The sequence below is a fragment of the Trichoderma harzianum genome (genome assembly GCF_003025095.1).
Source record: "Trichoderma harzianum CBS 226.95 unplaced genomic scaffold M431scaffold_11, whole genome shotgun sequence".
Lineage (NCBI taxonomy): Eukaryota > Fungi > Ascomycota > Sordariomycetes > Hypocreales > Hypocreaceae > Trichoderma > Trichoderma harzianum.
In genome coordinates, this window is record NW_020209259.1 from 517,016 (window position 1) to 544,822 (window position 27,807).

General features: G+C 49.8%; 12 protein-coding genes across 12 annotated transcripts; 7 read left to right on the top strand and 5 right to left on the bottom strand.

The window, feature by feature from the left end:
- Nucleotides 1–358: 358 nt before the first annotated feature.
- Nucleotides 359–3,615, bottom strand: M431DRAFT_8031 (hypothetical protein; the record flags this gene model as incomplete). The annotated part of the gene is made up of 5 exons (XM_024922928.1): nucleotides 359–2,774; nucleotides 2,830–2,859; nucleotides 2,953–3,263; nucleotides 3,328–3,429; nucleotides 3,547–3,615. The coding sequence occupies 5 exons, from the start codon at nucleotides 3,613–3,615 to the stop codon at nucleotides 359–361; spliced, it is 2,928 nt and encodes a 975-aa protein (XP_024771371.1).
- Nucleotides 3,616–4,526: 911 nt separating this feature from the next.
- On the bottom strand, nucleotides 4,527–6,202 carry M431DRAFT_484660 (hypothetical protein; the record flags this gene model as incomplete). The annotated part of the gene is made up of 4 exons (XM_024916222.1): nucleotides 4,527–4,814; nucleotides 4,870–5,613; nucleotides 5,681–5,850; nucleotides 5,905–6,202. 4 exons carry the CDS (start codon nucleotides 6,200–6,202, stop codon nucleotides 4,527–4,529), a joined length of 1,500 nt encoding a protein of 499 aa, XP_024771372.1.
- A 404-nt stretch (nucleotides 6,203–6,606) lies between these two features.
- On the bottom strand, nucleotides 6,607–7,691 carry M431DRAFT_92387 (hypothetical protein; the record flags this gene model as incomplete). Its single annotated transcript, XM_024924348.1, has 2 exons — nucleotides 6,607–7,442; nucleotides 7,511–7,691. The coding sequence occupies 2 exons, from the start codon at nucleotides 7,689–7,691 to the stop codon at nucleotides 6,607–6,609; spliced, it is 1,017 nt and encodes a 338-aa protein (XP_024771373.1).
- Nucleotides 7,692–8,051: 360 nt separating this feature from the next.
- Nucleotides 8,052–10,475, top strand: M431DRAFT_225443 (hypothetical protein). The gene is made up of 5 exons (XM_024913600.1): nucleotides 8,052–8,135; nucleotides 8,186–8,289; nucleotides 8,347–9,061; nucleotides 9,133–9,923; nucleotides 9,998–10,475. The coding sequence occupies exons 1-5, from the start codon at nucleotides 8,094–8,096 to the stop codon at nucleotides 10,266–10,268; spliced, it is 1,923 nt and encodes a 640-aa protein (XP_024771374.1). The 5' UTR covers nucleotides 8,052–8,093; the 3' UTR covers nucleotides 10,269–10,475.
- Nucleotides 10,476–10,681: 206 nt separating this feature from the next.
- M431DRAFT_533129 (hypothetical protein) lies at nucleotides 10,682–12,997 on the top strand (the record flags this gene model as incomplete). Its single annotated transcript, XM_024920883.1, has 4 exons — nucleotides 10,682–10,790; nucleotides 10,865–11,598; nucleotides 11,645–12,031; nucleotides 12,103–12,997. The coding sequence occupies 4 exons, from the start codon at nucleotides 10,682–10,684 to the stop codon at nucleotides 12,736–12,738; spliced, it is 1,866 nt and encodes a 621-aa protein (XP_024771375.1). The 3' UTR covers nucleotides 12,739–12,997.
- A 356-nt stretch (nucleotides 12,998–13,353) lies between these two features.
- On the top strand, nucleotides 13,354–15,312 carry M431DRAFT_8034 (hypothetical protein; the record flags this gene model as incomplete). The annotated part of the gene is made up of 6 exons (XM_024922932.1): nucleotides 13,354–13,522; nucleotides 13,597–14,071; nucleotides 14,152–14,220; nucleotides 14,276–14,712; nucleotides 14,783–15,046; nucleotides 15,176–15,312. 6 exons carry the CDS (start codon nucleotides 13,354–13,356, stop codon nucleotides 15,310–15,312), a joined length of 1,551 nt encoding a protein of 516 aa, XP_024771376.1.
- A 903-nt stretch (nucleotides 15,313–16,215) lies between these two features.
- On the top strand, nucleotides 16,216–17,822 carry M431DRAFT_92640 (hypothetical protein; the record flags this gene model as incomplete). Its single annotated transcript, XM_024924385.1, has 3 exons — nucleotides 16,216–16,508; nucleotides 16,564–16,621; nucleotides 16,680–17,822. The coding sequence occupies 3 exons, from the start codon at nucleotides 16,216–16,218 to the stop codon at nucleotides 17,820–17,822; spliced, it is 1,494 nt and encodes a 497-aa protein (XP_024771377.1).
- Nucleotides 17,823–18,448: 626 nt separating this feature from the next.
- On the top strand, nucleotides 18,449–20,950 carry M431DRAFT_8036 (hypothetical protein; the record flags this gene model as incomplete). The annotated part of the gene is made up of 7 exons (XM_024922934.1): nucleotides 18,449–18,538; nucleotides 18,651–18,757; nucleotides 18,873–19,166; nucleotides 19,240–19,677; nucleotides 19,756–20,003; nucleotides 20,083–20,721; nucleotides 20,787–20,950. 7 exons carry the CDS (start codon nucleotides 18,449–18,451, stop codon nucleotides 20,948–20,950), a joined length of 1,980 nt encoding a protein of 659 aa, XP_024771378.1.
- Nucleotides 20,951–21,254: 304 nt separating this feature from the next.
- On the bottom strand, nucleotides 21,255–24,026 carry M431DRAFT_8037 (hypothetical protein; the record flags this gene model as incomplete). The annotated part of the gene is made up of 1 exon (XM_024922935.1): nucleotides 21,255–24,026. The coding sequence occupies one exon, from the start codon at nucleotides 24,024–24,026 to the stop codon at nucleotides 21,255–21,257; it is 2,772 nt and encodes a 923-aa protein (XP_024771379.1).
- Nucleotides 24,027–24,652: 626 nt separating this feature from the next.
- M431DRAFT_8038 (hypothetical protein) lies at nucleotides 24,653–25,473 on the top strand (the record flags this gene model as incomplete). The annotated part of the gene is made up of 2 exons (XM_024922937.1): nucleotides 24,653–24,847; nucleotides 24,916–25,473. 2 exons carry the CDS (start codon nucleotides 24,653–24,655, stop codon nucleotides 25,471–25,473), a joined length of 753 nt encoding a protein of 250 aa, XP_024771380.1.
- A 277-nt stretch (nucleotides 25,474–25,750) lies between these two features.
- Nucleotides 25,751–27,010, bottom strand: M431DRAFT_92163 (hypothetical protein; the record flags this gene model as incomplete). Its single annotated transcript, XM_024924328.1, has 4 exons — nucleotides 25,751–25,888; nucleotides 25,949–26,479; nucleotides 26,682–26,864; nucleotides 26,948–27,010. The coding sequence occupies 4 exons, from the start codon at nucleotides 27,008–27,010 to the stop codon at nucleotides 25,751–25,753; spliced, it is 915 nt and encodes a 304-aa protein (XP_024771381.1).
- M431DRAFT_225647 (hypothetical protein) lies at nucleotides 26,944–27,768 on the top strand. The gene has a single exon (XM_024913602.1). The coding sequence runs from the start codon at nucleotides 27,224–27,226 to the stop codon at nucleotides 27,677–27,679; it is 456 nt and encodes a 151-aa protein (XP_024771382.1). The 5' UTR covers nucleotides 26,944–27,223; the 3' UTR covers nucleotides 27,680–27,768.
- The last annotated feature ends 39 nt before the right edge of the window (nucleotides 27,769–27,807 follow it).

Sequence of the window (27,807 nt, forward strand, 5' to 3'; positions counted from 1 at the left end):
TCATTATGAGATATTCGGAATTAGTTGGAATGACGGGTAATCATCTTGTTATGAAGCTATCCTGTTGCAAATCTAACAAATACGTGAGCTTTCTAAAAAGGCTGCGCCTCTCATTGATTGAACCAATTGGTCTCTAGCTGCCATCACTTCCAAGTCAAAAGGCTGATAAAACATCTTATTTCACAAAAGTTGAAAAGAAATCATGTATATCTCAAGACAACCCAACGCCGTCAATTTTATATCCAAAGCTTACATCCGTGGTATCTTCATACCCCAAAAACACCTTGAAGTGCTACCCGAGCACATTAATGCCATAAATCCGTAACCTCTTCATAAACTCATCCCATGCCCCTATGCTTTATGTCCGCCGAAACACCTTGTTTAATAAACCACCTCCGCGTCCTCTGCGCAGAGGCTCATCTCCAGGACTCCCCCTTTCCGCCGAGAGCTGAGTTCCAGATCGTGCGACGCCGGTAGAGCCGCTACCCTTGGTAATCTCAACATAGTCATCACCATCCTCCAGCTCTGGAGGAGGAGGAGGATCAAAATAGCCCTCAGCAGCCAGCTTGGAACTGGTCGGCATTTGCTGTGGTGACGGCTGATGTGCGCGCATTTTGTTAAGACCACGGTCAAGATATTCGACCATTGGCGCTGTTACGTCAGAGTTATCGTACCATGATGGATCTCTGCCGGCCTGAACATCTTGTATTTTTCGATACAAATCGCCACAACGAGCCATTAGTTCTGCTTCCAACTCATGCTCCTGGCTCTCGACGAATTCTGTCCTCTCAGTGGTCCGTGTCGGAGATGATGCATTCGTACGCGATCGGTCCTCTGCTTCTACATGAGCAAGCCATTGCGTATATTGCTCATAGTTTTGTGTTGGATCGACAGCAGCTTCGTTAGACAACTCTCCGCTTTGCTGCTCGGCGCTGCCAGCCTCAGCATTCTTCTTGCTGTCCACAATGTATTGCCCAAAAGATGCACTAAACTCGCGGTAGTGGCCTTTGAGAACAAAACTTCTTCCTGTCCATCCGAACTCAGAGAGCTTGTGCAGTAAGGATGTTGCCGAGGGGCACTCCCATGCACTCTCCAATCCGCGAGAGTAAAACACTATGCATCTTGCTTCTTTCCATTTGGAAAAGATCTCATGACCATGCTCTTCCGAAATAGTACGGCCAATCATTTCGGGTGAAGCGTCTTTGATGAAATTTTGAGGTACTCGAAGGTTTATGGCATCGCGGATGTGTGATCTTTGGTAATCTGAGGGCGATCGGATATCCAACAAGAGAGTTTGACCAGGCTGTGATATTTCGAGTAGCCGGCTGAGATCTGCTGGCAAGATCAACAGCGGGCCCCCCTCCTCATTAAATGGCATGCCGCCAACCTTCATCGTGGCCAGCCTGTTTGTGACCAAGTCTCGTTCGCGCCGGTGGTGGAACCACAGCCCGAGGTGGAAAGGCTCTATTCCGAGATTGGAAGCGAGGAAGGCACTCTCGCCATCATTTGGTAGCGGTTGTTTCTGGTAATAATCCTCCAGGCGCTTTTCTACGTGTGCAGAGAAGCTTTGGGGCTCAGGAACATCGGTACCGCCAAACGTAGTGCGCCTTTGGGTTTGTTGTTGGTTGAGTATCATTTGCCTGGATATCACAGGGCTGGTGCTGAGAGAGGATGAGCCTGCATATGTAGCGGGAAGAGAGGTTGTGGAGCTCATGGACCTGGAGAACGGTAGTTGTCTGCTTGACGGAGATGACGAGAGAGCTGGTCCTGGCTGCGGTGTCCCAGGCTGACTGGACGGAGCTGCATTACGAGCCGATCTCGCATCTCGAGCGGCATTGTTGAAGCTGAACGAGCTTCTGAAAGTCGGCGCAAAGGTGGTGCCAGAGACGCCAGATATGAGGGAGGCTGTATCCGGCCCTACCGTCTCTGATTGAAACCGTGATGCTGGGACGGCAGTAGTAATTGGGTTCTGCTGTGGTTTCTGAGCTGCTATGTTGTTGGAGCGAATAAAGGCAACGAAGGAAGTAGCCGGATCCTCCGGTAGCATATCCCAAATCATGACAGGCATTGAGACCAAGACCATTGTAGAGTGGCTTTTGAAAACACCCTGGATCTTGACGTACCGGGCCATGGCGGGGAAGGCGTTTAGCCACTGTTCCCAAGCATTGATATCTAGTCTTTGATCATCCTCTAATGCCAATGATATCATCACATGAGGGGTGTCCTCAGTAGGCTCATTCGGAACGACGTTTCCAACTAGGGCATCTGCAGGACTTGCCGCCCGTCCACCAGCCGTCACCATGGGTGGCGGTGTTAGGCCGCCGACAGGGCCTCCCATGGGCTCGAGATCATGGTGGGAGGGAATAGTGGGAAGTGAGAGAGATCTCTTCTCCTCTGGCATTGTCCTAGACAACTCGATGCTTGGCGCTTTATGGTTGGCCGTCATCATAAAGTGAACAGGTGTAGACCGGGCCTCGAAGTGCTTGCCGTTGATGGTGATGGGCCTTGGATGCTTCAGACGTGCGAGCACCTCGGCGTGGAGCATAGCGGCGGAAAAGACTCGATGTCTCCATTCCTGCAAAACCTCGATGAGGGCGTTTGTGAATGAGTACCTTCCAGGGTCGGGGGCGATAGCGTCCCAACTAGACGCTGAGATGGTCTCGGTGATGCTGTTGCCGGTGGGGAAGGTTGCGCTGGCAGCTCCGGCACAGCAGTCTAACAGGATGAGAACGTCTGATTTTGATCGTTCCAAGAGTGTCTGGATTGCGGACCATCTGGGCAGTATCAGTAAGGGTACCTCTTTCAATAAACTGATTGAGAATTACTCACTGTAGCCAAGGCGAGTCGGGATCTCGAGTACTATTGAAGCCATGTTAGAATGAATATCTCTGCTTGCGCCGAAACCAAGAGATGTATGAATGGATGAGGGAGAGAGGTTGCGGTAATACTTACGCACACCACGTGCTTTGCCTTGATTCATCAATCCGGGCATGGCCACCGTAGTAAAGAATGAAAAGAGTATCTGGCGATTCGTGGTCCTTGATTAGTTGGCCAATTCTCATCATGAGCTCTAGGTGAGAGTTTTCCGACGGGATTGAAAAGATGTCGGTGCCAAACGCATAATCATCGCGCATGCACTTCTCCAGATCCTCGAGCTCGGGAAGGACAAACAGATCGTCGGAACCCCAGTGCACAAGCAATGCCTGGACATTTTTGTAGCGCTGAGATGCCCGGCCTCGATTTGGAAACGCCCGCGCCGCCGACTTGGGTCACTGTCAGACTGTCTCTCGCCAGACGACACAAGAACAGAACAGGGGTCAAACGCACATCTTCGAGCCTCTTGGCAAACTGGCCGATATGCTTCACATGGAAGCTCGCGCGGCTGGTGTCATGGGTTGCAGATCGCGCATGTACATCTCGCGCCATGCCCTGTCGGACTGGATGTGAGCTCATTATTCGCTATATCGCTCTCACAGATTCACATTCACGTATACATGCTCAATCAACACCACAGAGAGCAGGGGAGAGAGGGAGGGTCCAACATACGGGAGCGCCGTTTCTTATACCAACTCCATCCTCGCGGCCGCGAATGGTGACGTACGGCTGGCCGCTCATTATTTGCTGGACGAGTACTCGGACTGTACTCGGATCGCTTGGACCTGGACTGAACTGAAGCAAACGATCGGAGACTAGCTGTGGGCTTTCCCCAACTTCACCCCACATGCATCTGACTAGAGGATTATGATCGCGCACTCCGAGAGTTGAGGAATGGCGGTTGGAACGACTAGCATGGAGAGAGAGAGACTTTGAAGAGGAGCATCGCGGCCGAGGAAAATACGAAACAAACAGCGTAAATTGAGGCCGGCGAAGAGAGACTTTGATGTCAAAGCCAAGTGGAGTGAGGGCCGTTGCACGTGGATCAGCAGCCCGTTTTTGGCGGCCTTCGGTGAGGTGTCAAGTGAAGGTGCTGGCCTTGCCACAAGCCACTCGGTCCCCAAAGCGGCTTAGCGACGTTGCACCTTGAGCGCCCTACTTTTCTGAGAGCCTCAACTGGCTTCAGAGGGAGCTGTGCTTGTTTATTAGAGCTCTTCAGCGGCCGCGCACCAGCCACAGAAGCAGCATTTTGGCCACTAACATAAGATGCTGACAGCTGAAGCATCAATGCTCTACTGTACTGTAGCACATGCAGCAGAAGGATCGGTAGCTGACCTGGTCCTATAGGTACTCAGATCGCACCAGCCACAGACAGGCGCGATTCATGCTTCGGTGGCCCAAGGAGGAAATCCTGCTTGTGTCCCCCGACTCTAATTGCCCGAGCCGCAAAAGATCCTCCTGATGGCTCCCGCAAAATAGTTGCCCAAACAGGCCACCGATTCTGCTCTCCTTTGCAGGGAACAAGCCTCTTCTGCGGGATCTGCAGTTCATCATGCTTGATTCATATTAAGGTACGCAACTTATAACGCCAATCGTCAACCAACGCCGGCACCCTATGCCCGAACCAGGTCCGTCTCCTGTTCGGTGGTGTCTTATATCTCTGGTCTAGATGTGATTCGATCCACACGCTGTCTCTTCTTCTCGGTGAACAGGAAGCTTGTTAGTGCCTCGAGGTGTAACAGATGGCCTCTACGCAGGTACACAAACGTTGCATAAGCACTACTGGCCGAGGCAACGGCCAAGGTCGAGATGAGCGACGGCCACTTGAATTCTTCGGGGCGGGAAAAGACAATCGTCGACGCAAAGGCGAGAAGCTCAAAGGCATTCTGCCACGCGGCCTCGACGGAAGAGAAGACGCCGCGGTTTTCGGCTTCAACTTCCTGATATAGTTGTTAGTTGTTTTGAAACCGTGGCAATGTGTTGTCCTTGACTTACCTCTTGGACAATGAGCTGGACGCACAGGTCAAACCCTCGCAGCCCCAAACGACTCAACACCGTGCCCCCAACAAGCCCACTCGTAGAGATGAGCGAGTCCTTTCCATCGAATGCCCAAAATATACATACTCCCACAACTAGCATAACAACTTGCCAACTACTCATCCAGAGACCCGCTCTTACCGGCCCAATTCGTCCCATCAGCCAAGGTGCCGCCCATGTGGACAAGACCTCAAATACCACACCAAGTGTCCTAGCAATGCCGATCTGCATGGAGGAATAACCTGAAGAGAGGAGATATGTAATCATCTGGCCCCCAAAACTGAGAACCGTAAAATATAGAACCGCGCCCGCAATAGAGGGGAGGAATGCCTGATGCTTGAAGTACAATGAGAAATCTTGTACAGACTTCCTGATCATGGCAACCAGCGGCTGCCATATCACACTGTTCAAGGTCTTTGTAGTGTTAAATGACTCTGTTTGTGGTGTAGTGCCTCGCTGCAATGGCATCTTAGCTCTTTGTAGCTCCGGAATGTCAAAGTAGACTCGAGCTATGGTAAAGTACTCGATGGGGAGAGTTGCCGCATTCATAGCAAAATTAACAATCATGGCCACCTGAGAGGATTGGGCGTCTATCATGGCAATAAATAGTGGTCCAAACAACTTGCAGAGCAGATCAATCCGCCGCATCTGAGCATTCATCACTTGGAGGGCGTCTGGGTTCCTTTCTGATACAACCACGACCTAGCAGGTAGTCAGGTGCATTAGCACAACCCAAGAACAAATAAATGGGCACTGTCAACTGGCTCACCCAATCCTTCTCAACAGAGACTAGATTTAATATCGAGCATAATTTCTCCACGCAGGCGAAGAATGTGACAACTGCCAGTAGCCCTGCTCTTACACCAGGAGTGAGTGGTATATCAGCTGCTAACACATAAAAGACGGCACAAGATGCCGCAACTACAATCCTCTGGAAAACTGCCATGTATTAGGAAGCGACTTTCTTATAAACAGTGATTTATCTTAGCTTACCAATAGAGACGCGAACGACTTGGAGTCGGTTTCCCGTGTCAATGTACCACCCAACTGCTGGAGCAAAGATAATTGCAGACAAACCGCGGATAAGAGCATAAAGGGACATTGGTAGCAAGGTTCCGGGGAAAACAGCTGCTAGGTAAAGCACCGCACCAAATTCGAAGACCCTCGAGTTCCAGGTCGACAGGAAGTGTGACACATATAGCCGACGAGCAACTGAAGCTGGAACATGGTCGTGGGTTGGCCGGATGTCATTCAGGCTCAGCAAAGCCGTTTGCTCGTCAACGGATGCCATTGTGCAAACTTCACGGGTAGAATTTAGGAAGAATTGAAGATACGCTCATATTGAAAACTATAGAAAGTAGAACACAGGTGCACAGTTTTTGTTACCTAAGTATTTATATCTGTTTCTTAGTATAGGTACACAAAGAAAACTTACTGTTTAACATGGAGAGTCCGAGTTTATCTCACCGTCAGATGGCCCATTTGGCCAAGCATTTCGGCTCCATGTCAAAAAAGGTGCTAAAAACGCCACGGACAACCTCTTGTCCGATTACATAAGGCAAATCTCGCCAATAGATGACCTTGCTGGCGGATTGTGGCCTGATCGATCGCTCCTTGACTCAAACGGATATCGCAACACATGTGAAATTCAAGCTTGGGTGGGATTGATGGATTTATATAGAAGTATTCGTTACGTTACAAAAAGTCCAGCCTCCATGCGTCTCCCAATCTAGTGTTGTCTTCTGCAAGACCCCCTTGAACAATTACCGCATCCCCGCCTTGCTGCGTCATGACATCTGCGGCAAACCATCCTCGAGCTGCTGGGGCATTCTGTTCGGGGAATGAGACTTTGCTCCATGTCGAGGATTTGACATTGAAAACCCATACGTCATCTAGCATCTTTCCAGCTCCAGCATGGCCAAGAGACGAAGGATCTCGCTCTCCAAACATGGTGATTAGAGCATTTTCGTTGCTTGGCAATTGGACTGCGAGAAGAGTTGCTACACTGCGCGCCTCTGGTCCTTGGACGCCATCAGAGGGGAATGTGATAGTATGCCACTCTTGAGATGCTGGATCATAAATGTCAAGCTCGCCTCCTTGCTCTGAATTTCCGTCAAAGCCACCCATTCGATAAAGTTTGCCTTCGCAAAAAGCGATTGATGTTCCTCCTCGTGCAGGCCCGGGAGCAGATGGAAGCTCAGTCCATACAAGAGTCTCGGTATCAAAGGCCCACAGATCGGAGAGTCGGCCTTGGGATGGGCAACCCGCGTGAAGATAGATGGTTTGCTTACCATCAAATGCCATTGCATGGTAGCTGCGGGACGTGGGATATGTTGCCGATTTGGTGAGAATTTGCTGCCAAGTGGAGCTTGTGCCTTCATATCGCCAGAGGCTTCCATTTTCTTCAACCGCATCCATGGCTAGACCTCCACGTCCGGAGAAGAGCCAGATGCTTCCATTAACGGTGACACTAGCTGAACCAACACGTGCTGAAGGTGCATTGTCTGGTGCTGGCAGTGTGTTGACTTGGGCTTTTAGTTCTCAAGTCAGACATATGATTGTAATGGACGAGCGAGATAGATAGTTGACAAGACATTACCTTTCAACTCTGCATCGATCTCGATTAGATCGACATGGTTGTCTACGGGCTGTCGGGGCAGGAGTTCTCCGCCAAAGATGAAGATTTTAGAGGCATCGGCCGACAAGATATGCGAAGAACGGCAGAGGCGAGGGGTCGCCACAAGCTTGGTCCAACGAGCGGAGATGATGGAAGCTGTCATTGTGGGTGATGTGATACAGAAACAAAACTTAAATTGGTAGGGATTTGAGGTCTATTGTGAGGGCGGAACATGCTTTATTTATACCAATACGCTTTGACACTGACAATCACCCTCGGATATCATAGGACACGGACTCAAGAGGTCACCCTCTGTCCGATGCTTCAATGACCAAATTCCCAACATGAAGTTGCGGCCACGCAATGATGTAATATGATTGGGCAGCTGGGGGGATGATGAAACTAAAGAGGACTAGCCTTAACTTATGTAATCGGACAACATGCTATTTTGACCGATTAGTCAAACACTCTTCACTTTCAATCCTTTCCTTGTAATTGTCAGTACCTAACTTTGGCCGATCTGCCTGGGCGTTGTCTTCTGTTATTACTGACTACTGTGTTAATTATGCCCCCGATAAGGGCTTGTGACGTGTGCTTCAAAAGAAAGGTAAGCCGCTGCTCGAGGGAATTGTCTAGCCATCCTGACCGTCTCTTTAGATAGAATGCTGTCGACCTGGCCCTAGCCTACCCTGCAATTGGTGCAGTCATCAAAAGTTGGCATGTACAGTTACTAGAGAAAAACGAACAACTTCTGTGAACAGGTATTCGAAAGATCAATAACCATTATTGGGTTTTGGAGTTATTGACATGTGTTAAAGGATTAAGCGCGTAGACGCAAACAAGCTGCTAGATCGAATCAGACATCTGGAAGATGCCCTCGCACAGGCCAATGCACTTCAGCATTTACATGCAGGTGAAAGACCGAGAGAGCAAACTTCTCAGGATTCGGACCCTGCAGGACAATATAGTCCATCTTTCGAAGATGATATTTACGCACACATTGTTCTTATAGCTCGTCTCTTTGGACGGAACTGGTATCATAGAGGAATGCCAATCATCTCAGAAAATGGCCTGAATTGGATTGCTTCCAGAACTGACCAGGATACGACAACATTAAAGTTTTATTTGCCGAGAGCTGGTTCTGGCCAACCGAGCTGGAGCTTTTCAGCCTTTCAGGTACACGCTCCCGTTGGAGAACTGTGGGATCTGCCTGATAGAGACTTGGTGTACAAGTCCTTTGAGTCTCTCTCAAGCTCTTACTTTCTCATACTATTTCCTCTTCTTGATAAAGTACTTCTTGAAGAGACGATAAACACAGCCTACCAAACTTTTGAAGGGGTACACGCTTCTCAGACTCATGTGGCAGCACGAGCGTGCCTTTGGGCGGCCTTTGCCGTCTTGGCCCATTTGAGAATTTCTGAAGAATTCTCTGCGACCTTTAGTAGCGGGGTGTGTGCAGCGAGGGCGCAGTGGTTTCTGGGTCTCCTCGATGGACCCGCTGATTTGTTAACTCTCCAAACATTAATGTTGTTGGTAAGCAAATCTTCCCATTTGTGCCTCGGTCTAATAATGAGGGTTGAGAAATAGCTAAACCATAGAATTAGCACAAGTACAGAACGGCTGTTGGCCAGTGCAGTAGTCCTGAAGCGTTGCATTCAACTGTTTGCCGAATGGTATGTGAGCTTGATGGGCACTTACAACATCCGGCGAGTCCTGAGAATTCCCACCTTGGGCGCCGACGAGACCATATACGGAAGCTGTTCTGGCTATGCTATATATCAGATAAGGATCTAGCCCTCCTATCTAGCCTACCTCCTGTCCTCACCAATGAGTACTGCGATCTTAGCGTGCTTAATAACGAACACTTGAATCATGATGCATTTCTACAATCATCTAGTGCTGCTACTGATACCGACAATATCGACGCCATTGCTTGGAATAGAGTAATCCCCTTTCTACCAGGCGACCCGCACCTCGGAATGTTGAAAGAGAGAATATTTCGGCTACTTTATTCGCCTTCTGCGCTGAAAATTATTGACAGTGAGCTGCTCACTCGCATTCGCCAGCTAGATGACGAGCTTGAGAGCTGGCGATTGTCTGTTCCCCCAGCACTCCGCCCCAAGCTATCAATTCTTCCAGGTCACGGTGTACCGTCTGCTACCAATTTTTTAACTTATTTGAGATCAGTTCAGCTACAGCTGGAATATCATTACCTTCTTACCATTATTCACACACCAGTTAGGAGATTTGGGGCTGCTCAAGGCGCAGATACTAGCCCACCCGAAGACCTTCACAGCGCGATGCATTCAAGTATCGACTTATCCCTGGAGGCCAGCCGCTCTACTCTAAATCTACTCAATGGGCCAATAGCGATGCTTAAACAAGAGATCTTCTGGTAAGTACCAATACACGCTTTATTTGAGGATCAGGTCCGAGTTCAAGGCGGTACAAATTCTGAATACATAATAGGCATGCCATCATCTACCCGCTTGTAGCAGCCATGTCGTTATTCGTCAATATACTCATACACCCTGTTGGTGCTCAAGCAGTGGCTGATGTAGAATCGCTTGCTTTGGCGTCAAAGGTACTCAACAGGCTACGAACTCAAACCGTTACGAATTACGAAACAAAACACAATGAACAGGCAGGCAAATTTGTTGCAGAACTGTTAAAATTAGCGAACGGCGCTATTTTGAAAGCAAATGGAGTCTCAGCACTGGACAGGCCACCCACCAAATAAGATGGAACACTAAGTAAATATTAATCTGCCGCCAAGGCATGATCGCTGCTCTGTTTTATGGAGAGATTGAGAGTTTATCATAATACTCAATACGCCTCACGATATTTGCATATTGGGGTGGCTGGTGGCAGGTTGTATGTCCTGGCATTGCCCGTGTTAGTGGCGAAGCCCTCGCTGGTGTCAGCCTAACATGCCACAACTGAATGGCCAAACTGCCTTGTGCGCACAAGGTCAACGGCACGCACCAATCAAACCTATCCTAGGCAACAGTTTCTTTTATTGTCGCTGTGAGTTACATGGATGCGATGTGGTGGTGATTTCGAATACGCGTGTCTTGGAGACTTCCCACAGCTCATAATTGCCAGGTCTTAGACGCTATATTATAAAATATCACGATATTGTCCATCTACAAGATGTTGGTCGTCCCTCATTCGCAAGGACTTGACTATCATATCCCACTTCAGACTCCATATTGCATATTCTGTCGTTATTCAATTCGACCTGGCGAGACGATTGCCGCAGGTGAGCTACATTGACTCTCCCGCCGTGAGCACTAGTTCGAGCCGTATCCGTATTTCTGACTCTACTCTCCTCAGTTATTGGACAGTGGGATTCACCATCATACCTTGCATATACTCTTGGGTTTTCTTTCCCCACAGTCGCTCAACTCGAACATTACACTACAGTCTATGAGAAATCCAAATCGACCTCTTACCAATGGCTGCTTTGTCGCAGAAGCGACTGCTATAACTGCGCAACGCTACATGACACGTCTATCTATCACATAGACTGTTTCCATATAATTAGCAAAAATATTGCATCAAAGAAACCGAGTCTACATGATATTTGGACAATCGCCTTATGGACAGAGTCGTTACCCAAGACGCGTTATCAATCACTACCCGATGTTACCGTTGGAGTTGCAGCCGATGACACTCTTATTGAGGATCATAAGTCAATACTCGCTCGTGTTTGCAGCATACCTCAAGAATTAAGAGACATTATCGTGCGGCTCTATCCCGAATCTCCCGCCTGGAGATTCGTGTCAGCACTCAACAGGTGGCGTATTTTTCAGTCTCTATTAGATTCTGATGTTGAGACCGAAGAGTTTTCGTTTGATGACATCAAGTCTTGGTGCCGGAGTACTGGAATGGTGACCGGCAATGGTGGACACGGCAAGATTAGGATTCAGCTGGATGCCCTTGGTGTATCACGTCTGGACTTTGTAAACGACTCCTCTGCTCTACCAACCGCAGCTTCTCGCTCTCAAAACTTGTGGTATGTTGTTGAAGAAGTGTCTACTATGCGAGAGGCCCGCGTTGAAATAAAGGTTAGTCGATTATCGGCATTCAATGTCAGGCATCTAACTTTCCAAGAGATCATTTATGCGAATTCATAAATCGAGATCTTTCCATTTATGGGACACACCAACTCCACCCGACCCAGCTCTCACCCGTTGGAATCGTGAAGTTGAGGGTAACTTGCGTGTACGATGCATCTCCCTTGAAGATATCACGGGCCTCACTGTATATTGCCAACACGGAGCAGTGCGCTGGATCTACCCACATCATGACGAGGGCTACTTTGACCCTTTCCCTTACCCGCACGACAACTCACCTCCTGTGGCACAGATAATACCATCAGTAACAGAAAGTAGCTCTATGGCTGCGATTTTCTTTCCCTTTGTCAAAGGAGAGAGAATCAGTTCAATTTGGGCCCGCAGGTGTGAGCCTTATGACCATAGTATCCCAGATACTCTTGCTGTATGTTGTTACGTTACTGCTTCGCTACAGCTTTCGTACAAATGATTACCGCTAACTGAACGTATCTCTAGATAATCACGACAACGGGAAGATTCCAGTTATTTGGCAAATACTTGTGCCCAGATCGGCCAGAGGTTGATTTTCAGCAATTAAGTGACAACGACACAGCTACACATCTCTTGTTCCAGGATGCAGATTTTCCGTTCCAAAGAATAAGCTACTTTGCAGCTGTCTCAGCTTCTGCCAATGATACAGATATATCGCCCATAATAGTCCCAACACAGCTGACTCAGTCGCGGGGATTCAGCTGGAGCTCAAGCTTCACCTATGTATCCATTGTGGACTTGAAGAATGTCCAACAGATATGGCTTTTCCGGCGGAAGGTTCCCGAAGGGACGCCAAGAAAAGACCGTCTGTGTAAGGGAATGATGCTTCAATATGAAGATGGAACAATGGCAGCCGCAGGAATTTGTCGGCGAGAACAGGAGGTTGACGTGAAAGTTGCAGTACTCCCGACATCAATTCATTATAAAATCAGCCATGAGGCTGGTGGACTTGCTGTCGAATGCGCGACACAGGACGTGGGTCGGGATGCCATTCTTGGTGATGATGCAGGTTGGCAGCCAATCGCCATGCAGTCTAGATCAGAGATGAGATGGTGGTTTGATGATTCAAGAACCATTTGGATCACTTCACCTAACATATGACGAATCAATCACTCGCACTTATTACTCCGTTGGGAATATTGAAAGAGGCCTCCGGATCCCGCGGGATTCGGACTATCATGCGTTCTCTCTACTTACATGTAGCTACTCTGAAACTTTCTATATGTGCAGGCATATGCGATAGTGATCCATTTCACTTAATGGATCCATCATACAAGTCTTGGCATCACGGGCGTTCTCGATTCTTGATCTCTTTGTATCTCCACAAGACCATTTCGAAACAGGAATGAACCATCTCTGCGGTAACGCGCTAGCCACCAGCTGAATTGTGACATACGCAATCTTTTGAGCTTCCATCGCTCGCAACGGACTGTTAACGGACTGTTCCTCCATCCGACGAAGGATCTCATTGCATGTGCTAAATGTATGCGGCCAACAGTTGGCTGTGGTCAATCTACCAGTAGTCTCGTGCGGGGCTTTAGATTCGACAGGGGGATCAAAGACAAACTCTCATGTTTTTTTTACTTTAGCATTGTTTCCTAAAACGCATATATAGATCTGTAAGTACGCGCGTTCTAGGATGCATCCGTGTTGTTTTAATGTTTCTACCTGTTGCTAAATGTCCATTTTATAGTACCACATCGATTCAAGATCACCATGTTGCAGAGCTTACAGGCGCTGGTCCCCGGACAGGCATGGTCGCTGCTCATAATTGTACCATGTCTCGTCGTTTCCTTTGGGATTATCGAGCGGCTGGTTGTCAATTACCGACTAAGTAAAGTCAATGGAGTTCGAGCCTCCAACCTCGCTGGCAACCCGGTTACTGGTATGAAGACAGATGCCTCAACACTATGTGACCCAAGGAATGGGCAGCATCACAGGCACTAACCGGGCCATTAGCATTTTACCACTTCTTCAAGGCCGGATACATGCACGCCAACAACCGAATGCTCGAAAACTTTCTCAACATGTTCAAAGATGCAGATCCGACGTGCCCCCACGCCGTCGAAATGACCATTTTCGGCCGCCGATCCATCTTGACCATTGATCCCGAGCACATCAAAGGACTGCTCACGACCAACTTTACGCATTTCGGCAAGGGTGAGATGTTCCACAGGACTTGGGAGCCATTTCTTGGCGATAGCATCTTTACGACAGACGGGCAGCTGTGGCAGCAAAGCCGGAATCTGATCCGGCCAATGTTTATCAAGCAGAAGATTAGAGATCTGGACATTCTTGAACGATGGAACGATGTGCTGATTTCGAAGCTGCCGCCCTCGGGACAGACGGTTGATATTTGTGATTTATTCTATCGCATGACACTGGATGCAATCACAGATTACCTGCTAGGTTCAAGTGTTGATAGTTTGGACAAGTGAGCTATGCACCACGCTTTCATATGTTTCTTTTACAGATGCAGTTTTACAACTGCAGAATTGACTAACACGTTGATAGCCCCAATGGTAAATTCACCACTGCTTTTACAAAGGTCCAGCACACTCAAATGCTTCTCGCCATACTCGCGTAAGTGCCTTGTTCGGATCCCTATTACCTTATCCTTGCTAATCGATTTCCATAGACCCTTCCGACGCTTCATCCCCAAAGCCGAATACTACAAGGGCATCAAGGTCCTCGAAGAGTTTATCCAACCCTTTATCGATGCGACCTTGACTCTCACACCGGAACAGCTGGAGTCGATATCCAAGTCGGACAAGGAATTCACATTTCTGCACAACATGGCTCTCTTTTCTCGAGACCCAAAGGTCATTCGAGACCAGATCATGGCCGTGTTGTTGGCGGGACGAGACACCACGGCAGCGACTCTGTCTTGGACAATTTACGAATTATCCAATTACCCTGAGATTTGGCGCAAGTTGCGAAGCCGCGTTCTCGAGACAGTCGGGCCCGAGGCAGCACCAACGTATGAGCATCTCAAGGATTTGACGTGTCTTACCCATGCTCTGTACGAGACATTGAGGCTTTATCCTGCGGTCCCGTTCAACGTCAGGACATGCCGTGAGTATCTACACCTACGTATACATTCTCACACAACACAAAGACAGATACTTACCTCATTCAACAATAGTTGAAGACTCGACTTTGCTAGGCAAACCGGGCCAACCCGACATCGCAACGCTCAAAGGAGATCACATCCTCTATAGCACCCTCGCCATGCAACGTGTCAAGGATTTCTATCCTCCAGTGTCTGACAAGTTTGCCGACCCGGCGATTTATAGCCCTGAGCGATGGGAACACTGGACGCCCAAGCCGTGGCAATTTGTACCCTTCAACGGTGGGCCTCGAATCTGCATTGGGCAAAATTTTGCCATGACGGAGATGGCCTTCACATGTGAGTCTTATAACCCATCGTGATGCTGTGGTGGTGAGAGAATGGACTAAATGTCCACGTACGCGTATACGGACAGTTTGAATCCTGGCATGATTTCCCACTCCCTTTTACTAAACGATTACTTCATAGTGGTACGTCTTCTGCAACGATACGAAAGAATCGAGTACAGGGGAGACTGGGCGGCACAGTATCTCAAGGCAGATATTGTGGGATGTCCAGGACAAGGCGTGCCGATCGCGCTTTATGAAGCGAAGCAGCGATATTAGATGGGATCTAACCGTCGAAGGCTGAGTCGAAGGGGTGAGATCTATTATTACTCCGGACAGGGTCCGAGTATACGACCAGATGCGTACAAGATGTGGGTATGAATATACGATGGGATGCGTATAAAGCACATAATACGATGGGATGTGTAGGGTACGGTACACGACCAGACGCGGATAGCAGGCTTTGCTGTGTGTTATGAGATGGGAGCTTACGACAGTCATGCCTTGGCGTTTTGGAGAGTTCCGGATTGAGTTTTCTTCCACGAATCCTATTTGATAATATCTTGAATTTTAATAACACGAATTACATTTACGATACACTTTTTGTCTCATTCGGTGTGGATATAATAGTTCTTGGCCATCGACGCCTCTCTCAGCCATCGTAGCTATGAGCAGATCTCATGTCGCAGCTCAGAGCCTCATGAATTGGCCTCATCAACTTGTAATTCTAGGTAGTTGATTAGTTGAAATGTCACTTCCGTAATTCATTTCAGGTTAAGAAAGCAGCATGTACGGAGGAATAAAGGAGGCACTTCATATATAATGTAGACACACGGACGCCCCAATCTTGTAGGCTAAATGAGCTCCCCCTTAAGCTAGTGGGGTCACATCCCCTATAGCGGCTGGGGGGGGTGCCTGAACGCCCACTAAAGGCGGCATTGCAGATTTAGTGGACACCTCAGCCGGATCATTCCATCTGCTGTCGTCATATCACAACAAAGAACATCCATAGAACATTCATCGTTAATTACCAGCAGCCGCCCTCGGGACTTCGCACTTATAATCACAGCACAAGCATAGCGTGTATTTGAATCAATACCTTATCCAGTTTCGAGACCACCATCGCACTCTAGCTACTCACTGCAATCTCCGCACAACAGCCCGTCTCATCAGCCATCCATCATGAGGGAGAGAATCACATACTTCAGCCCGCAAGATGCGGACATGGACCCCAACCAGCTGGAGATTAACGACGTCAAAGTCCAAGGCCCGGCGGTGGAGGCGGTGCGGGAGCACAAAATCACGCTGACGTTGCCGGAGCTTCCCTCTGAAATCGCTGGGCTTCTTCGCGATCTTGACCAGCTGCAGCTGAGATGGGCAACGCCGGCGAGCTATAACACGCTGGAACCCTTTAGCTCTCGCATCTCTCCAGGCCTCCACGTATCATATACCCCTATCAAAGAGGACCACGACCCGTTTGTTTAGCCCTTCCACTTGTGTATGAGACTCAATGGCTAACAGATGGGATAGGGAAAAGCTGTGCACGGCTCTTCAGGCATTTGGCCGGTTAGACTGCTCATCTCCCGATGTGAGATTCATCTACACATAGATCCCTAAAGGAAATCACCATCTAACTACTTCTATAGGTATTCATAAACCTCAGTAATGAGCGTCAAGCAGGCTCTCCTGCCCTATTCTTCTACAATGAATTAGAGAAACTGGACGGGTTTGCAAAGAGGCTCGGTCCGGTAGTATGCTCAGGACCAACTGCCGCCGAATGCAGGAAACAGCTCCAGGAGCTCAAGGACGCCGTCAGCTTGGACATGTCTTACGATTCGACCTCGGAGTCTGTCAAGATTCAAGCCCTATGGCCTTTGCAGAAGCGGGAGATATCTGTGCCTGCATCACCCAAGGGCCGCACTGAAGTCGGCATCCTACGTATAGGCGACGCGCCGGGCATGGAGGCGCATGAAGTCGGTGTCTCGGGAGTTTTGGCAGTCATCGGGGAAACGAAGACGCCATCACCAACTATGTTTGCCTTTGCAGCGCGACACAGAGCTGCACCGGGGACTTTCACATCCAAGTTTCAGCAACCAACAGGTTTACACCCCACTCTACAACTGAGTCTTAAAACGACAGCACCTCCACTTGACGACGGTGCCGAGTGCGCTCCATACGCATACTTTACGTTTCCGAAGGTCATCTTTGCGGACAGGTACCAGTTGGCGGATGAGCTATTCCTTGCGTCCAAAAATTTGGCAGCCGCAAAGTACGTGAGCGAGCCGGTGGATCTCGAGGCTCCCGCATACACAACCAAGGAGTGGGGATCCAACGTGCTTCTTGAATTGGCGCCTCCCAAGGACAAGGCTGCGGCCAAGAACTGGACTGTTGAGGTGCCTCTTCATCTACGGTATCTCAAGCCCTCCCCGACAGGCAAGGAAGAGGCAGGAATTCCTTACCCCGCGGTGTTCTGGGCGTGCAATGGCGAACAAGATGTTGGCTATGCTATCAATCCATTTGACCGCATCAACCTGGGGTATGACGGTCTGTTCAACCCAGGCACTACGTTTTGGCATGTGAGCCCAAAGCCAGAAGCTGATGGCCGTCTCATCAACAACATCAGCGTCCCCGTAGTGACCGAGGGAGCGTCTCAATGGGTGGGAGTTGGAACGGCGGTTGCCGTAGGCCTGGGATTCGTCTGGGTCCTGATGAAGCTGATGGGAGGATATGCAAAGTCTGGACATGGAACAATCAAGGCGGCAGAGGATAAAGACAAGAAGGAGAAATAGGAGGCGAAGCGTTGAATGATTGGGTTACATGCATGGTGGTACGAATTTATAAGCCATAAAAGGGGGGACTGGAGACGTGGGAACGGATTTTGGATGGGACATTGGATGAAGTAGAGCCCATGTAGGTTGGATACGGATACAATAGAGGAATGACAATGCTTTACTTGCAACATCTCGTGATTCAGCAAGAGTTGAAGAACATCGACTGATGCTGTCATCAGACCACGTGACGTCCTCCGGGCCGGCAATCGGGTTTAACAGAAGCCCGGCTCCGGCATGTTTATGTCCAGTCCAGTTGAAGCCTGCAAACCCCCGATAGGATTCAACGATGCCACCGTCATCTACGGGAGTCGGAAAAGAAAGAGAAAAAAAAGTTGCAACGGAGACCTTGTTCCAGATCGTCGAGTTTAATGCCGGAAGCGAAAGCGCGCGAGCCGTGACAAGCCTCATCCACTCATTCTCACAGCGCTCGTTTCACCTTCGATTCCCGGCTTGGCAACGAAGAAGAAGCAAAGCAAACCCATCGGACTTGGACCAAAACTACCACTGGCACGGGGAATGTCCCTGCAGCTTGTAATTGAATCAGCGTTTTGAGAGAGGGAAAAAACAGAAAGCTCTTGGGCTCGATGGCGCCGACGCCGCCGTCAGCAGATTCGCCGAGCCACGATGAGAGGACCAGGCGCAATGTGGCGTGTGTCAACTGTCGCAACTCAAAGGTGAGTGGCACATTTGCCGTTATTTATTTATTTTTATTTCATTATCTCTCATTTTCAATTTTGTATTCCGTGTGAAAGTACTATGAACGTGGAAGGCTGATCTTATGAAAAGGTCCGCTGCAAGACGAGCCAAGTCCCCGGCCAGCCATGTCAAAGATGCGCCAAGCTGCAGATGTCATGCGTCGTAGACAAGTCTCATAAAAGAGTCACAAAACGAAGGTATACATGTCTCTTCTTCTCATTGTATCTCATTAGCGGCTACGTATTCAACTCGTCTTTGCTCTATTTGATGAAAAGAATCCATCGTGGCTGACAAATTACGATCCTCATATAGCAAGCTGGAGCAGCTTGAACAGGAATTAAGAAGCATACAAAAGGTCGTCAACACCAAAACCCCCGGCAGCGAATCTGCCTGGTCACCCCCAAGCCCTCTTACAGCCTTCTCCGCAACCTCGGACCAGGCACCGTCCACAGCAGTTCAGAAAGCACGACCTCCCCTGCCTATCCAGCTTACTGTACCGTCAGCGCGACCCCCCGAGAAGAAGCAAAAGAAGGTCGGACCTACCGAGGCTCGCGTCCTGGGTTCTATCCTTATATCTGGAGAAGATATCGACTATTATTTTAGCAAGTGAGTGAAGACTACAATCTTCCCCTGTGTTAACAAAAAGGATTGGAAGGCTAAACTCGTGAAATAACCTCAGGTTCTTACAGCACTTTCACCCCTTCCTCCCTATTCTCCGCAGAAAAGAGCCCGATGAATGCTACGCCGCCCAACCAATGCTCTTCTGGGCCGTCCTGTATGTGACAAGCAGACGATATGCCAAGGACCCTCAGCTCTTTGGCGCCCTCGTCGAGCACATGATCAAGAACCTGTGGACAATGATGGCGAGCACGGTGCTGGGCATCGACGAGATTCACACCATCCTCCTCGTCTGCGCGTGGCCGTATCCGACTATCCGCTTCGTCACCGATCCTTCCTCCATGTTTGCGGGCATTGCCATGAATGCCTGTGTGTCGCTCGGTCTTCATACCGGCCGAGGCTCACATCCTCAGTTTTGCGTGGGCAGTCGACACGGCTATACCTCTACTGACGAGGAGGCATCGTCCACATGGATAGCGTGCTGCTTGATCTCACAAAGGTATCTCTTCTCTCCTGTATCTTTGCTTCTTTTGCCGTAGCATACATCTTTGACAAATCTTGCTGATACACCTAATAGGACATCGGCAAGCGCAGGCCATCCACCCCCTTTTATCCAGCTCAGCGACACCCGGTGCAAAGCCGCCCTCGAATCAACCTACTGGGCCGACCTAATCACCACCTACGAACTGCAACGGTTCCTCAATCGCTTCCACATGGCCATGCACGCACAAACCTCGACGGTAGGCAGCGTCCCGGACAGCCTCGTCGCAACCTGGGAAAACGAGTATGAAGTGCTCAAGCCGCTCCTCATTCGCTTCGACACAGGTAAGACCGAAAACACTCATAAATCCCAATAACTCTATTTTTCAAGACTATAACTCACACACAAGTTTCAAAAACACAGAAATCTCCCGCATCCTCAAACTCGCAGCTCTCCTCGAAATCCAGCTCTTCTACTTCATGTCCCCCTCCTCCATCACCGCCACAAACAACAACCTCATCATCAACGCAAACACCGCCGTCGTAAACCCCCCTCCTTCCTCCCCAACATCATCCACCCCTCCCCCGTCATCAAACCCTTCCCTCCGCATAAACACCCTCAAGGCATTCACCACAGCCCGCTCCCTCATCCTAACCGCCCTCGACCTCGACTCCCGATCAAAATTCATCTCTCACTGCCCGGGTATCATGTGTCGTGCCCTTACCGACGCCGCAAACACAATCGTGTACCTCCTCCACTCCGTCTGGGGCCCGGACTCGGACTCTTTGCCGCCCGAGGAAGCGAACTTGCTCGCGCAGCAGGCTTATTCGGCAATCATGCGCTGCTCCGTCAAGGAGCAGGACATTTGGTACCGCGGCAGCGTCATCATGGAAACGTTCTGGTCGTTTAGGAGCTACGTCCCGAAATTCGATTCCGTCCCGCCTTCGTGGGTAAGTCGCGGCGCAGCGGGCATCACATACGCCTGTCTAGAGAGGTTCAAGAACGGGCTCCTCATGGCACAAAAGAGCACTGATGGCGTGAACAAATGCCTCGAGATTATTCGTCAGTTGTTCCCTTTGTCACATCCCTTTCGACATCTCATGAGCTAACGTTGAAAAAAACCTCAGAATTCCGTACAGATCAAAGTTCAGGTACAAATACCGTCGCGCAAGATCAGCCAATGACCAATAATGTACCAGCCAGCGATCCGTTCCAAGACGTAGATTGGTCCATGTTCATGGATGATTTTGGCTGGACAGGAGAAGACGGCGTGTTGATGAGTCTCATATAATTGGATTGAAGGATATCTTTACCTCTGTTTTCATGTTTTTTTTTTTTTCGTTGCATATACCACTAGTTGTCAACACTGCATGTTAGGACGGGGAGTCATGTTTTAATTTTTTAATGAACAATATTTTCATTTTTAGCTATGATACATTATAGAGGGTCAATTTCCGAGTAATCACTCAAACCAAAAACGGTTTCCCTATTCCTCCTAAAAACTCCGTATGCCATGTATGTGACCAGAAAGGAACATACCTATTAACAAAAGAAAAATAACTTTTGGTGAAATTTCATTTCCTGAATCAATCCGCTTAATCATAAATGTCTTCGTCCATGTCCTCTCCAATCACATCCTCAACATCGTCCTCATCATACATGTCTTCGTCATCATCATCTGTTCCGCTATCGGGATGGTTCGATAGCACAACAATCTTGTTGTCATCAAGCTCCACATGAGCAGTCTCGCCATCGCGAATACTGTTTCGAAGAATGAGAATGGCAAGCCTGTTAAGCACCTCTTTCTCAATCAAACGAGCCAGTGGTCGAGCTCCGTATGCCGGAGAGTAACCTGCGTTGCCCAAGTAGTCCTTGGCCTCATCAGAGACTTGTATAAAGACCTTGCGGCCATTGTCTTCCAGCCGTTTCTGAATTTCCGTGATACGCAAGTCGACAATCTTGCGAATCTCCTTGCGCGTCAGTCTATTGAAGATGACGACGGAGTTGATACGGTTCAAGAACTCGGGCAAGAAGTAGTTGCGGAGAGCGCTCATGACGAGCTCCCTTGTGTTGGCATCGACTCTGCCCTCTTTCACACCTGGGCGAACAAGGTACTCAGCTCCCAGGTTGGATGTCATGACGACAATGCAGTTCTTGCAGTCAATAACTCTGCCCTGGCCGTCGGTAATTCGGCCATCATCCATGAGCTGGAGGAGAACCGTCAAGATTTCCTTGGCCGCCTTCTCAACTTCGTCAAACAGCAAGATTGAGAAGGGCTTTCGTCGGAGTGCCTCAGTCAACTGACCACCAGCATCGTGGCCGACATATCCTGGAGGGGCACCAATCATACGGCTCAGTGCGTGTCGCTCCTGGTATTCGGACATGTCGAAGCGGATCATGGATTTTGGATCGTCAAACAGGAATTCGGCTAGAGCCTTCGTAAGGAGCGTCTTGCCGGTACCTGATGGACCACAGAACAGGAAGCTAGGTGGCTGGTTGGGGTTGCTGAGACCTGAGCGCTGAAGTCGGATGGCGTTGGCGACTGATTGAACAGCCTCCTTTTGGCCAACGACAACCTTGCTCAAGACCTTTTCCATTTGGATAAGCTTCTCCTTTTCCGATGTCCTTAGTCGGGTAACAGGGATGCCAGTCCATCGCGCGACGATTTCATTGATGTTATCTGCCGTCACGATATCGGTGACCATGACGCTGGTGTCGCCATTTGCGTTGAGCGCGACATCAGCGGCATTCTTCTTGTCTTCCAGCTTCTTGATCAGTGCCTCTTGTTCGAGAATGGCACCGTACTTGAGATCGGCAGCCCGCTGGTGGTTTCCTGCGTTGATGGCATCCTCAAGTCGCTTCTTCAAGTCTTCGAGCTTGTCCTTGGCCTGATGGATTTCATCGTTTCGCTTGATATCATTCTGGTACTTTTCGCGGAGTGGCTGTAGCTCTTCTTCCACATTCTGGGCATCCTTCCTCGCCTGTTGCAGACGAATCTGGGATGCCTCGTCATGTTCCTTCTCTAAAGCTGCAATTTCAATCTTGAACTGCCGCAGCTTACGCTCCAGAGAGTCGATGATTTCGGGTTGAGATTCTCTGGCGACTCGGACTGCTGCGGCGGCTTCATCGATGAGATCGATTGCAGAGTCGGGCATGCGTCGTGAGGTGAGATATCTCGCAGCAAGATTGGCTGCTGCCACCAAGGCGCTGTCGAGAATGCTGACCTTGTGGTGACTGTCATATTTGCTCTTCAAGCCACGCAGGATGGAGATGGTCTCAGGAATGGTAGGCTCCTTGACCAGAACCTGTTGGAAACGACGCTCAAAAGCAGCATCCTTCTCAACGTACTTGCGATACTCGGCCAATGTCGTCGCACCGATACAGTGCAGTTGACCACGAGCAAGCATGGGCTTCAGCAAGTTGGCAGCGTCCATACCGCCTTCACCAGACGAGCCAGCTCCCATGAGAAGGTGAATCTCGTCAACAAAGAGAACAATCATCTCTTTGGACTCGGTGACCTCCTTCAACACGCCCTTCATTCTCTCTTCGAATTCACCACGGAACTTACTGCCGGCAACCAGGGCACCGACGTCAAGGGAAAGGAGCTTGCAGGCCTTTAGGTTGTCAGGAACGTCTCGGTTGACAATTCGCTGGGCCAGGCCTTCGACGACGGTGGTCTTTCCAACACCGGGCTCACCAATAAGAACCGGGTTGTTCTTTGTTCTGCGAGAGAGGATTCGCACGACTCGTCTGATTTCTTCTTCTCTGCCAATAACAGGGTCGATCTTCTTGTCTCTCGCGAGGGCGGTCATGTCGATGGTGAATTTGGCCAAGTTTTCGTTTTCTTGTTCTGTATCTGCGTTCTTGCTGTCCACCCTCCGGGTGCCCCGGATGGCGGCGACAGCTTCTTGAAGTAGCTTGGGCTTGGGAATGTTGCCCTCTTTGAGACAAGCCTGGATACCGACATCTTCGGATAGAGCCGTGATCAGATGGTCAACTGCGATGAATGTATCCTTTTGGACCTTTTGCAAGTCTTGGGCTTTCCGCAGAACGGCGTGGAATGAAGGTGACAGCGAGACCTGATCAGGGGGAGGGTCCTGGCTTGGTAGCCGCACCAGGTTCTTCTTTAGGGCACGGTCGAGCAGCTGAGGATCTCCATGTGCTCGTTCGATGGCTTGTCGGAAGAGAGTGATGGTGGTCTGCTGAGGACCATTCTGCTGGTCTTTGGATTGGTCGATAGGGGGCTCCAGCAAAGACACGGCCAAGTGTACCGGCAGGAGCTGTGAGTGGCCGTACTGCTCAGCCATGGACATGGCGTCCTCGATGGCCTTTTGAGCACGATCCGTAAAGTCCATTCGCGAAGTCATGGCGAATGTGTGTCAGGAAGTGTAGTATGTAGAAAGATGGTAGGATGATGTAGTAGTAGCGTAATCGAGGTTGGGTATAAGGTAGTGTATAGCTTGACAAAGGTTGGGCTGCTATTCAAACAGCGGGGTATCAAGTCAGTTCGTTTGTTTGTTCGTTATCGTCGTAAAGTTGTGATTAGCAAGCAAGCAAGCAAACGAGGTTGCAAGTCTTGGGCTTCTTGTGCCTTTTGCTGTAGAGAGTAAGGATGAAGAACAAAGAAAGGAAGAAACGGATCATGGAATGCTTGATGCAATTTATTAGCGGTTGGGTGGAGTGCCTGACAGGTGGTGGGCAGACAATGACAACGCGAGAGGCTTCCAGTGAGCTCCAGGCCTAGCTCGAGCTGCCCAGAAGTCACTGGAACCTGGAAGATTCATCCCGACGTCACTGGGCGTTGGTGGAGGCCTAACACGCGAGGTGGGGAGCGCGCCCTGTGATTGGCCAGCCCAATCTTATCGGCGCAGGCACTTTCAGCTCAGCGAACTTGGTGCGCATGTCACATGACCCCGCGCAAAGCAGTTTGTCTGGCGATTTTCTTTGTTAGACGGATCGTGCGACCAGCTCAACCAGACGACGGACGGCAGCCATGAATTCCGCCTCGCGACCCGGCCAGGGCCAATTGTTGGGCCTTTTGAGATCCGGAGTGCGGTTTGCACACACGGGCCGGCCACGGGGGGCTGCGGCAGGATCCCAAGATGCCGAGAGCCATGGAGAGAATATCTGGGTGTTTGCCCACAGAAGATCAGAGCAGGTCATTTACAGCTTCACCAAGCAATTGGATGTTAGTTTCGCCTCTTATATCCCCCGCTTACAACCTGTCGTATCATAGTATCTTACTGGGTGTCATAGGGGTTCCATGGCCTGAAGCAGTTGCCGTTCAACGGCAAGAAGACCAAGCCTGCAAAGCTTCGCAAAGACTACTGGTCACCGCTTGCCCACATTCGATTCCAGCCCGGCCAAGGATCCGTCGGCCGCTCAGTATTTCAAAAACTGCGAGAGTTGAAGCACCTCCACGAGGTTGCATGGACAGACGAGTTGCGACACAAGCGACCGGAAGAGTACACCAGCCAGGACAAGAAGAAGATTGCCGAGGAGAAGGAGAAGGGATTCGACTACCAACCAATCCGAAGCAAGCAGGAGCGTGGAATCGCTCTCAATGCCCAGAAGCAAAATGCGATTGCCGACATGGCATCCGTTTTGGCGGGCGAGGGCCGTGGCAACAAGGTCTTGGCTGCGGAGCCTGAAGGAGGCGAGAAAGAGTTGGTTGATGTCACAATCAGCTGGGCCAACGACCAGGATAAGAAGTACGCTGAATCGTGGTCAAGTAATGTGACGCACTCTCTATTTGAGGCTCCGACATATACCTCAGGAGAGCCCGAGAAGCAGGTCACCAAGACGGCAGCGTAAAATGCGATGGGGGGTTGATTCGAGCAGGAGATGGCACATGGCATGAAACGAAATGTCAAGGGCATAGGAAGATGTACTAGTAACGGCATGATGAAGGTATCTTGGACAGAGATCTTGTTTGCAAAAAGCGACGTTGATTACGGACATATAAAAAAAAAGATGCGGTGGGCCGTATAAGCCAGACCGATATATTGTATCATAGACCAATCACTCAAAAAGAGTTTCTAAAAAACAAAACATGTTCCCTTTACCCAGTACCCAATCGTCCAAAGATTCATTAAACAGTAATGCAAAATTGCTTCAAGTATTCATAATGAGGAATGTTGTCATCGACAGTCTGGCGAATAACCGTTTGCGCCTCAGGCCCGTACTTTTCCGCCCACTCCTTATTCTCCGACTCAACAGTCGAAGTTTTCTATCCCAAAAGTAAGCAAAATGTGTAAACATTTTCAACAATTCGTGGGCTTCATCTTACCTGAGCGTGAGATCGCGCCTGAAAACAAGAATTCTTGAGAGCGTCATCGTGAAAGCCATTCCACTTGGCAAACATCTGTGCCGCATACTCGCGATCCTCCTCGGTCCACTTGAGCATCTCTGGCTTGAAGTCAATGCCAATGCGCGCACAATACTCGCGAATGATTGGCTCCGGCTTATCGAGCAAATCATCAGCGTCAATGGCAGTGATGTGGTCTCTATCGACGATTCCGCGCTCCAGCAAAAAGTCCAGCAGCCGGACGAGCTCCACGTATCCGGCCTCGTTGGGCATGAAGTAGTCGAAACCGGTGATTTCGCTCAGAGGAGGGATTGTGCAGCGGTAGTAAGAGGGGATGGACCGCTTGGGGTGGCGGATGAGAAAAGTGAAGTGGAAGCGCTTCAAGATGTCGACTGGCAGGACGGTTGGATTGCCGGGCTCCTTGCCGCCGCCGAGAGACGGTGCGATTTGTGATGGCTTCCCATCGGGTGGCACCAGATAGTATGCCATGTCTTTGATGAAGAGACGCTTGCCCTGGTATGTGTAAGTATCGCATCCTGTTCCAATTCCAATTGCTCCTCCCAAAGTGCACCATTGGGGAAATAATGGTAGTTCAATCGAAGGGCGACCATGAATATGGATATTGAAAGGGTGTTCAAGGCGGGCTTGGAGACTTCCACTTGGAACTCATCCGCCCTCGATCAAAGGATACTCTCTGACACGGGAGAATTCGAACCTCTTTTTCCGCATCCGCGAGACTCTCCAAGACATCCTTGAAAGTGGTGTTGCAGTATTCCGTGTTCTTGCGATAATCCGCATCGTCCCTGAAGCGGTCGCTCAAGAACTCTGGGCCAAAGTAAAAGGCATCACCGAATGGCTCGTGCCCACACTCGAGGATATCACGACGGGCCATGAACACCTGAGCACACGAGCATCTCGTCAGTAAAACTTCTTCTTATTATTATTTTTTTTCCATGGACGAAGAGTATGGTGTGTATGTACCCTTTCAAAGGCCGTTGAACACGCCCTGGGATGAGTCGCAGCAAAAATCGGTCGAGGAGCCATATTGAAAAATCGTATTTCCAAGTCAAATTATACAGACATACGGAGTATTGCAAACAAAGTACAACAAAGTTCAACGGGATTTAAAATCTCACAGGGGGGAGGGAGCAGCAGACAAGATACATATATATACACTCGAGATCTCGGACCATCGCCCGGGGGAAAAGCAAGGAGGGCGCCTCCCAGTACCTGAACCTGAACACTGCCCTCGTTCCAATGCAGCCACGTCCTTGGAATTACCCCCCCGAGGGACCGAAACCTTGCCGCTTTTCTGGATCAATTCCCCAGGCGGCTGGCTTAAGCGTTCGCAAGATCACCACTCACATGCCCGCAACGGAACGGAAGCCTCGCGATCAAAAGGGCCAGCTCGCAAGCCCGTCCAATCGCCCGAGCCACTCGTATGGGGCCCGGTCCACCCGTACCTTACGGAGAAGCCCTACAAGGCCTGTCGCCATTCACCCCCTTGGCTACCGTTTCGAGGCCAGCCTTGACTTCTGCGACGTCATGGTTTCTTCACTGGAAAAAAAAGCCATGGGTCCAAAGGGCCGAGGGGACTCTTGGGCAGCTGAACCACCAATGGCTTTTGAGTGGGTTTCTGTGGCGCTAGGTTGGCCCCCCGGTTCCTTTTCTTTTTGGCTGGCTGCAAGTCATTCCAAGCGAGGGCACCATTGATAACGGGAAGAAGGGTGGGAAAGGAAAAGGACTCGTTGGGGGAAGAAAGACGGCACTTAGCAGCGAGCTCAAGTATGGAGGTTGGACGTGGTCCAGCTGACCAACGTGATAGGTTGTCTTAGACAGAT